Source organism: Hippichthys cyanospilos, chromosome 8 (assembly GCF_059441005.1).
Source record: "Hippichthys cyanospilos isolate Australia breed blue-spotted pipefish chromosome 8, RoL_Hcya_1.0, whole genome shotgun sequence".
NCBI lineage: Eukaryota > Metazoa > Chordata > Actinopteri > Syngnathiformes > Syngnathidae > Hippichthys > Hippichthys cyanospilos.
Window position 1 is genome coordinate 18,463,316 of NC_142376.1, and position 10,649 is coordinate 18,473,964.

The 10,649-nt window shown below is 40.1% G+C and overlaps 1 protein-coding gene across 1 annotated transcript; it reads right to left on the reverse strand.

Annotated features, from left to right (window-relative positions):
- Positions 1-109: 109 nt before the first annotated feature.
- Positions 110-10,323, reverse strand: tmem72 (transmembrane protein 72). The gene is made up of 5 exons (XM_088421413.1): positions 10,248-10,323; positions 7,351-7,417; positions 6,880-6,951; positions 3,449-3,588; positions 110-3,353 (listed from the first exon to the last, which is right to left on the reverse strand). Exons 1-5 carry the CDS (start codon positions 10,321-10,323, stop codon positions 2,953-2,955), a joined length of 756 nt encoding a protein of 251 aa, XP_088277539.1. The 3' UTR covers positions 110-2,952.
- Between the last annotated feature and the right edge of the window lie 326 nt (positions 10,324-10,649).

Consider the following 10,649-nt stretch of genomic DNA (forward strand, 5'->3'; position numbering starts at 1 on the left):
AAAACTATAGGAAGTCTCCCCCACACCCTCCCTGATGGGGATTTGCGATTTAAAGAAAGTTACATGCTCCTTGTTGAGTCAATTTCCTCTGAGAAAGAACACAAACGTAAATGGGGTAACAGTTTATTTGGCATCAGTCAGCTGCTAATTGAGGTCATTATAAGAAGCTGTACAAAGCCATTGTGTGACCTCAATGAACTGTGAACAAAGCCGTACAGTTATTTCCATCGGAACATCTCCAATCACATGAGCCCAGTTTACACGAATGCATTGTAGGATAGAGCAAGTATGTTCAGCTGTTTAACCTGCAGGCTATTCACTTGAAATGTATCAATTTATGTGCTTACCAAGTCTCCCTTTTCCCTTCAGTGGTCCACGTCATGCTCCAGATAGACAACAAAAGACAAGTGTGGATACACGCTGAAGTGTGAGTTATTAGAGTAGACAGTATTGATTTACAGTCTGAACAGAAGAACAACTTTAGAAGGCAACCAAAAGAGACAAATGAAAAACAGTTGTTTTTTTAAATCATTACCTATACATGATGTTAAATATTTTTAACAATTCGCAGTCAACAGCGCCTAACCATGTTGGACACATCAACACAATTTTCTCATTGGATTGAAGTGTCTGGTCTCACCTCCCCGAGTCTGGTTGTCATGGTGACCACTCACACTCGATAAACACACACAATGAGGCGTTTTGAATCTGATTGTGACACCTGCGTAGGCTTTAATTCCAGCTTTTCCCTGTCACATTTGCCAGTATTTCCCCTTGTGTTGTTGAATGAGTGAAACACTTAATCGACTTTATTGCCTTATGAATAATGCATCAAACATTAACTAGATTGGATTGCCTTGCATTAGTGTCACTGCCCCAGTCCGTTCAGGCTTTGCAAATAGGAGCTGAATCAGACTAAAAGGCACCATGTGTGCCATTAATTGGTCCGAATGGCTAATTATAAAAAATCATCTTGTAAAAAGCATACACAGGAATACAAAAGAGACACTGTGGACACTCTAAAATCTACATAAATTCGAATTCGACCTGAAATTTGAGATTTTTTAAAAATACATTTAGTGCAGTGCTTCTCAATTACATTTTGCCATGCCCCCCTAGGAACGAGAAAACTGCCCCCCCCTCGCCCGATGAGCTGACTATTAACAGGATTATTATCTATAAAAATTGTATAATTGCACCAAAACCTATATCCTTTTAATCATTAACAAAAGAAAAAAGCAATATAAATCAATTTTCAACAACTGTTCATTATTTTTTTACAGCAATTATGCAGGTTATAACTTAGTTTCAAACTGAAAAAAATAACAACCAAGTACATCAAAGTACCTGAAACAAACAAACAAACAAAAACCCCACAATTCTTGTTTTATTGCAATTATCCTTCACATGACAAAAACAAAACCTTTTCCTAGGGTCACGCCCCCCTACTCTTCTTTACAATATTACCTCCACCAGCCATTGTTTCTAAACCTTAACATATTTTAATGACTTCAACAAGCATCCTGGAGTCAACTGCTGTCACCAGTCATTTTTCAAAACTTATAGTGCGTACATAGACCTTCACTTTTTCCACATTTTGTAATGGTACAGCCTCATTACAAATGTTACTCAATCCATCCCTCATCTCAAAATTATACATACATTATGACGATTTTATTAAACAAAAAAATGTTTTTTTAATTCATTAAAAATGTGTTCAGAGCCTTTGCCGCAAGACTCTGGGTAAGGATACAGAAAAAAAAAAATTCAGCTGCTTTGAAGGTCCTAATGTGCATTGTGTCCTCCATTATTCAATTTGAACCACCCGAACCCTTCCTATAGCTCGTCGGCCATTCCAACGGAGAGATCGGGGGGGGGGGGTTAGTTAGGGAGGCAACCAAGAACCCGATGATCACTCTGTCAGAGCTCCAGCGTTCCTCTGTGGAAAGAGGCGAACCTTCCAGAATTCAGCAATTCTGGCCAGTTTGGTAGATTGGCCAGATGAAAGCCCCTCCCTAGTAAAAGGAACATGGCAACCCGTCTGGCAAAAGGCTTCTGAAAGACACTCAGATCACAAGAAACCAAAATCTCTGGTCTGATTAGACAAAGATTTAATTCTTTGCTGTGAATGCCAGGCATCAGGTTCGGAAGAAACCAGGCACCGCTTATCACAAGGCCAATACCATCCTTACGGTGATGGCTTGTGGTGGCAGCATCATGCTATGAGGAGGCTTTTCAGCACGAACTGGGAGACTAGTCTAGGAAAAATGAAACCATCAGTCTACAAAGATGTCCTCGATGAAAACCTGGTCCATAGCACTTTTGATCTGGGATCTTAGGTTAAGGTTCATTTTTCAGCAGAACAATGACTTGCAGCACACAGCCAAGAACTGGCTTCTGAACGACGCTGTAAATGTCCTGGCGTGGCCCAGGTAAAGCCCAGACCTAAATTTGATTGAACATCTCTGGAGAGACCTTCAAATGGCTGTGCACAGCCATCTCCCATCCAACCTGATGGAGCTTGAGATATTCTGCAAAGAAGAAGTGGCAGAAATGCCTTAAGATAGCCATTTTAAGCATGCAGCATCATATTCAGAAATGCTAACGCCTGTAATTGCTGCCAACAAAGGTGGATCAAAAAAGTATGAAGCAAAGGCTGTGAACACATATGTAAATGCGATTTCTTCGTTTTCTGTTTTTAATCAAAAAATGTCAAAAAACAACAACCTTTCACATTGTCATCATGGGGTATTGTGAGGGAAATTTTGAGGTAAGAGATTAATTAAACAGTTTAGAATGAGACGGTAACATTACCTAATGTGGAAAAACTGAAGCACTGTGTATACTTTCTGAATGCACCAATTTTGTATAGCTGTAATTTCTTTCAAGTACTTGACAGTTTTAGCACCAAGATGAGCTCAACATTTGCTGTGACAAGGACTGCAGACAGCTTCAGTCAGTGATCATAGGTGCAGTATCTGATGTGGTTTCTGGCTCTGAATCTCCAAACTCTCTCATCTCCTCCATCTCTCTCTCCAGCACCTCCTTCCGTCCGCTCATCCATGCGGGTCTCCTCTCCATCCTTTGCCTCTCTTTTGGTGTGTGCTCCAGCTCCAGCATGGCCTGGAAGCTCTCTCCCCCATTCTCGGCCAGACCGTGGCACTCGTCCCTGGTTGCTAGGGCAACTCTGTTTCCCCTCACCACATGGAGGAACGAGGGCGCGCTTTTCGAGGGGACCCCTTCTGTTACACACACTGTAGTCGGGCCTTGGCTCCTGCTGCTTTTAAGGGATTCACTTTTTGTTTTCTTGCCGAGTATGAAGTTGAACAAGGCAGTCACTAGAAGCATTATCCCTGGAAGGGTAGAAATGTATCGAAATGAACTAAATGGCATTTGGGAGTATTGGCTTGTGGTTATAAAACATTCTTCAAGGACAGCTTAACTTTACCTGGAATAATAGCGTGCCACACCAACACAGGATGCAGGAAACAGACTATGGACATTATGGAATAGTAGAGAAACTTCTGAAAGCCTCCAACTTGTGCCATCTTCCCCCATAATGTAAAGAGTTTCCAGTCAGGAGGACAGCTACAGTTGGAAAAGAACACCCTGAACTGGTTGCCAGCCAATTGCAGGGCGCAAGGAGACTAACAACCATTCACACACCCAATACCACTTAAGGACAATTTAGTGTGTGCAATACACCTGCCATGCATATTTTCGGACCGTGGCAGGAAGCCAGAGAGAACCCACGCAGGCTTGGGGAGAACATGCAAACCCCACACAGGAAGGTCGAAGGCAGTTGGATTCGAACTCAGGTCCCTTAACTGTGAGGCGGACATGCTAATCAGTGCATGGATTTATATCATTACAATTAAAAGATTTACATTGACATGCACATATTTTTATGGCATAATATGATTAAAACATAACTCACGTTCAAACCATGTTTGTGGATTACGATATGAGCTTGCTCACTCATCACTTCAAATGATTGACACCTAACTAGACCAATCGGAGAACATTATATTGCCTCACTTAGCATTGCTAGAACAATAACATGTTTGCTGATTCTAATTTTGCTGCCTGTATAAATTAAAACATGTCACTCAACATTTTCCACTTGCCACATAAACTGTAACAGCAACCATAATCTGATTGCAAATAACATCTGAATATTGCTTCGAAATTGGCTTTGTAAGCTTTGTACATTACTTGTGTTATATAGATTCAATGAAATCATAGCATCTGAAAATATTTAATTTAGTAAAAAAACTGATTGATTGTCCACCTCACATTTCATAGGGTTCAATCCGCGCCTTCCTGTGATGGGTTTGCATGTTCTCCCGATGCCTGCATGGTTTTTCTTCGGTCACTCCGACTTTCTCCCACATTCCAAAAACATGCATGGTAGGCTCTAAATTGTCCTTAGGTGTGATTGGGGGTGTGAGCGGTTGTTTGACTTTGTGTGCCCTGCGAGTGGTTGGCAACCAATTCAGGGCAACCACGCCTACAGCCCGCAGACAGCTGGCATGGGCACCAGCAAGCCAGCAACCCTGTTGAGGTTAAGTGACTAAAAGAAATGGATAGGCGAATGTATGGATTTATGGTTTGGTTGATTCTGCATAATTTGAAGGATAAATAACTTGTATAGTTTATTTTTGGAGTTTTAAAAACAAACATTTCATCTGTGTTATTCATTTCATCTGTGTTATTCCATATTTCCACACAGTAAGTCAGTCAGTCATGGCAACAGTGACGAACAATACAATATGACTTTTCCTTCTTTTTTTTTAAAGTAGTTTTTTGATTTTCTTAAGAGATTCTTGGCAAATTGTTATAGAGATTATACAGCTTTTCAGCATTTCAAAACTACTAACAATGTTCCTATGAAAAATCATCAAACAAACCGCAGGCCTCTTGGTTTTGTTTTAGGCTACTGCTTTGATATATTTTCATGAATTAATTTTAGGGCTGGTGTAAGGTGACATGTATTGTTTTAATATTGCATTTAGGAACCAGATTTACAGATTTTTAGCACTATTGTCTAAAATGTGGTATAAATTTGAGCTGTTGTGTGGGTACCAGCTCCTGTTTGCATTTAGAGACGAATGAAACATGCACTGATAAATTGTATTTTATTATTATTTTTTTTTTTAATAATCGGGCTAAGTTTGAGCATTTTTCCTCCCTTGTGATGCAAATGTCCAGTAGTTGGATACCGATCTTTTGGTGTGGAGTGTGTTCAAAGGATTTTGCCTCGCTGAACTGCAGTGAAGACAGTTGGGGCTAATGAAATTAAAGTTTGACAGAGTCACAGAGCGTGATTGATCCTGAGATCCTGTCACCGGGGCGCACGGCGGGTGTGACGGCCGGCGTGGTTGCGAGGAGGAGGACCCCAAAGCAGGAGGACGTAGAGATACGGGCTTGATGTAATTCATATTGATTAACTAAACGTACGGGGACAAAAGCGGGAAAAAACAGGACGGCAAAAACACGAACTAAGGGCGCAGGCAGGCTGGCAGAACAGAAAACAAACACGACGGGCACTCTAGCAGGAAAACACGGGGCTGAGGGGCGAGACGGGGCTACGAAAACGCGACAGAGACGATATGGCATGACATGACAATGATCCGACACGGGCTGTAACGAAAACCAGGTTTAAATACATTCACAAACTAATCAGACAAACACACGGCAGCTGGGCAAGGACAAAAGGCAACGGGAGCGGATTGGAGGACACGAGGGGCAGGTAACGCGGACAGGTGGACTAAACCAAAACTAACGCAGGGAGACACGAAAGGAGCAGAAACAGGAACTATATACGTAAACAGAAAGGAACAGAACCCCTCAAAATAAACCCACAACCCCAAATCCAACAAACCATGACAGATCTAGAATTAGTAAAAAAAAAAAAAAAAAAAAAAAAAAACCATGAATCTTGCACTGTTGTGGGACAAAAATGAAGAAGCAGTGGCTGTGTTCGGTGTTTGTGTAATTTCTCATTTAAAAATGACTAGGAGCAGACATTTCACAATGATGGGTGATTGCGTGATGTGTTGGTCATCTGGAGTTCACCACACACTATAAGATCAGCGAGCACACACTTGCCATTTTTTCCTAATGTGGAATCTCAGTTAGAATGATAGATTGGCATCTTTGTTTGTGTTTAACTTGTCATGACAGCTATACTGCAATCTGCAAGCTTGTTATGACTGAAAACTTTCAAGACATATCGCTGGCATAGGGCGAAATCCTTGTACTTAAAAACTCATCACTTTTCACTTGACACCCTCACCAAAAAATCTCATCATGTTTGTTCAGTGAGAAACACTTCTTGGTCAAACAGAGAAAGCAATGTATCGCATTTAAGATTGGACTGTAATTAATCAAATTTATCTCTCGTGTGAGGACTGACCAAGAGTATCGGCTTGTGAAAAAATGTGAAATATACCAAATTATGACTTAGGAGATTTCGGCCAGGCGCCAACTAAATGCGGAAATATCATGATGAATATATCAAACAAAGTAGTCTAGAACTGGTAGGATTTGTTACATGTTACTGTCGATTCTCAGTCATCTCAGTGATGGAAATCCACACAGGTCAAAGTAAGGCAGTTTGGAAGGATTTTCTCCAAATATAACACACTGATACATATCAAACCCACTTAAGCAAAAAACTGGTGGGCAACCTCAGCAATGTTTTTTTTTTAGTGAGGAGTGCACCAGCCGCATTGAGTCATAAAAGAAACAAACTCGTAGCATTTAATAATGAAAGGTGAATCGTGTAGAACAAAGGGAGAATCCACTTGCCTCACTTTAACCCCTGTGAGTTATTATGATATTGTGTTAATGCAGATAATCAAGCTGTGTACTCACGGCAGGCACGTGACCAAGAGTGCATCCAGGAAGTAGGCCAACTCAAAAATCACAATGCCAATGGAGGACACTCTGGTGAGGAACAAATAATAATTTTGGACCACATTTATTCAGCATCTAGAACAGACTGAAACATGTCACCTTGTGCGTGAATTAATTCTTAATCTTTAAATAAAGGACCAGTAATTACTGCCTTCAATTGTCAGATTACCATCTTGTGAACCCGAAAGAAATACCCCTGGGATAAAACTCATCACATGAAATGCATCTTCTTGGAGAGCACATTATAAACAGCTAGGAGCGCTCCTCTAGGACAACAGAGATTGCAACTCTCCCCTGAGAGAAGCTTTCCGGTGGCTCTGTGTACATTTGAACGGGAGTCACACAAACAGCAAACGGCTTAAGTAGGCCAATTTAGGAAACTCTTTGAAAGAAAAACTTGATAACAATAATATTCCATTAGGTTCTTACAGCAGGTAGATGCCAAGGCTGTTGAAGTCTCCCTGTTGGAGGGTCTCCACTCCTACAGCACACAACACTGAAAAGAGAATGCAACTATATATCACTTTAGAAGTTCCCAAGTTGTGTCCACCAGGTGGCAGGTTTCGTTCACTGTTTCTCAAGCACAGTAATACCATAATTGTTTTCCTGCAAGGGTGGTCTTTGCGATGATTGATTTGATTTTCCTACATTCCATGTGACTCGAAAAAAGGATTTATGTAGATGCAAAACATTACCTCGACACACAGTCTCAGTTCCAAACAACTGTAAATCTTACTTGAAATGCAATTTTCCCTTTACATTTATTACTTGAATTAATGAATTAATTTTCACCTTTTCGCATTGCAATTTGGTAAAATGCAATCTTTACATTTTTTATTTGAACTGATATAGTCCTTAACTTTTCGCATTGGAAATTGGTAATCAATGACTAATCAATGATTTTGGGTTCTGAGCCTCGGTATTTGACCTTCTGGATTAATTGATATTTGATGATTTGGTCATTTTGCCGAGTACCAGATTAAAATTTCTTAATGGCTGACGCCCTTTGAAGATACTACCTTGATGCCATAGACCTTATGGTCTGGCAGCGTTCTCTTCTTCTGTAAATTCATTGCGTCATTTCCATATGTGTTTTTTTTTTTTTTTTTTTGGTTAGTTTGTTGGACGTCTCTGGACTTCTTGGCTGTATTTCTGAGTTCTGGCTCTGTCGAGGTGATGATAGAAGATCTAATTAATTAATGTACTTGATTAAACTGAAGTAAACAATTTGTTGCATCAATTCCAAGAGTCAAAAGTGATGTCAGGGTCACTACTTATGGTTTACTTGTGTTAGTAATTACAATTTGAGCCCCACATTCAACGCCGGTCTCATAAGTAACTTGATATTACAGAATTTGCGCTTATCTCACATCCCGACTTCATGAATGATCAATGATACATATATTTGTTTAGTCTGAATGAAAGTATTCTTTGGAAGACCAGCAAGAAAAATGGGATACAGGGAGACTTGAATTGACAGTGAGGGGCAATGCCAAGTCCTGCTGACTGTACACTCAGCCCAAATAGTGCAAATAAAAGAGGTCATGACATACTGGCCCATGGAACATTTGCTGCCTTGAGTACTTCTGACCTTAAATTTGCCCTTTGAACAAATAAAAGAAGTCAGTTTGAACCCCCAAATAACAGTAACACAATAGAAGGATGGGTAATCCTATTTTAAGGTATGTTAAAGTTACACTGCTTTAACCTTGCATAGTTGTCTAATTGTGTATGTTGGTTTGAGATGTTCAAGTACAAACACAATGAGTGGTTAAAACAACAATTAGGAACATTTCAGCCATCATAAAATATTTTCATCACTCTTCTGACGAAACACTGACTCACATCTAGCTGAACTACTTTTGTCATGGCCTGAGTAGGCCTGTATTGCTTTTGCTGGCAAGAAGCAACTTCGAGGAGGGTGGCAGGAACCCTGCCACAAATAAACTACAAATGGGATGTTTGCTATATGGCATACACTTTTCTCCTTTCTTCATTCATGACAGAGAGCGATCATATAGCCACAGGAAACAGAAATGTAATTCAGTCTAAATTCAGGTGACTGAAAGATGAGAATTTAATAATGCTAAATCCTCATCCTCATGGGAAATGTAGTTTGTCTTCAAGCAAAGCACTACTGCTTTTGTCCATATGGAGCTGTCTTAATCAATAAACGTTTTAAGTGTTGCTTTAAAAAAAAATTGTACCTGATCCAAAACTAACTAAAAACAAACAATACTTGACTGTAGTATAATTGTGGTTTCAATACAAAAAATATGATTTCTTTTCAAATCAGATACTGTTTTGCCTTGGAGGTTTTTAGTGATGCAAGCGTGGCCAAAGTGCCTTACACATGGAAGCAGTTTTTTTGGGGCGGCTTTGCAAAAATGCAACGATACAATCAGCACTGGGGGGAAGTCAGGAAAATTCTGCTTAGAGGTTTGTTGCTAATTTATATGAGAGAATTAAACACAGTGTGCAGACCAGTTGAAAACAAACACCCGATGTAATTGTCTGTCCATGGAAACACACAGAAGCAGACAGACACATAAATGCACACACACCGGTTAATGCATAGTAAGCACACGAGTGTATAAAACCGCGTGAGCTCAAAATAAGGCCAATAAACCTGCTAGATGTGGACAGCTGTACGGCACTTCGTTGTGTAAATGAGCAGCATTGGCAACAGTTTGAAATGTAGGGGTTAATGAACCTATAACACTAGTAGTTTGTACAGTAGGGGATAAGCCATCATAGAAATACGAAAAAAATAAATCAGCAATTCTCTGACTGCCTCTATGTCTCTTGTGCTTTTCTATATTTAAAGACAAACTTCATTCACATTGCAAGTGACCATTTAGTAGCCTGTGTTACGACTCAAGTCTCACATAGCAACACACGTGTGATGGCCCCACTCTTATAAATATCTTGATAGGAGACCGGGATAGCCGAACTTAAATTTTAAGTGAACAAAAACTGAGAATGACATGGATGGAAGGAGGCATCTGACATATCATTAAACCTTCTGAAAAGACTAGAAATATTTTTGGATGCAAAATCTTGGTCATTTTCTTTTTGAAACGTTTATTGGATAGCAATTCATGTTCTGAGGCAAACGCTTACTATTTTCTCAGAGCTGAGTTATGAAATAGTATTGTTTAATATGGATGAGCGCTGCTACAGCACAAATCTCGCATCAGATAACACTTTTCAACACCATGTTGCAACACTCCTTCCCTCATGAAATTCAGAACATATGCCAAAGAATACAACAGCAACAGAACATAAAACAAGAGGTTCTGTGGTCACCCTACATTATATCCTACCTGTGGCTGTAGAAATGCCAAGTATCCTGCAGGCAATTTCCACGATAATCCACCAAACATTCCCTGAGTGACCCATGACAGCAGGGAATCTTCTTCCGGCCCCCTAAATGCAACCTGTGCTCTATATTATGCTATTTGAAATAGCAGATCAGTTAGTTACTAGTCTAACATTCTAGAAGCGTAGCTTGCCCTTAGCTTCATGGAGTTGTGCATTAAAAGCCGCAATGCTTGAAGCTTCTTAGCCTGGACCAGTTCAACCCCAGAAACGTTTGTGAGTCGATAATGACCCTGTTGTTAATCAGTCCCTTGCGCTCACACACATACATACGCACACACACACACTAAACAAGTAGTATTTCTTTATTACAGCGAACTACTACCACAATATCACATACATCAACA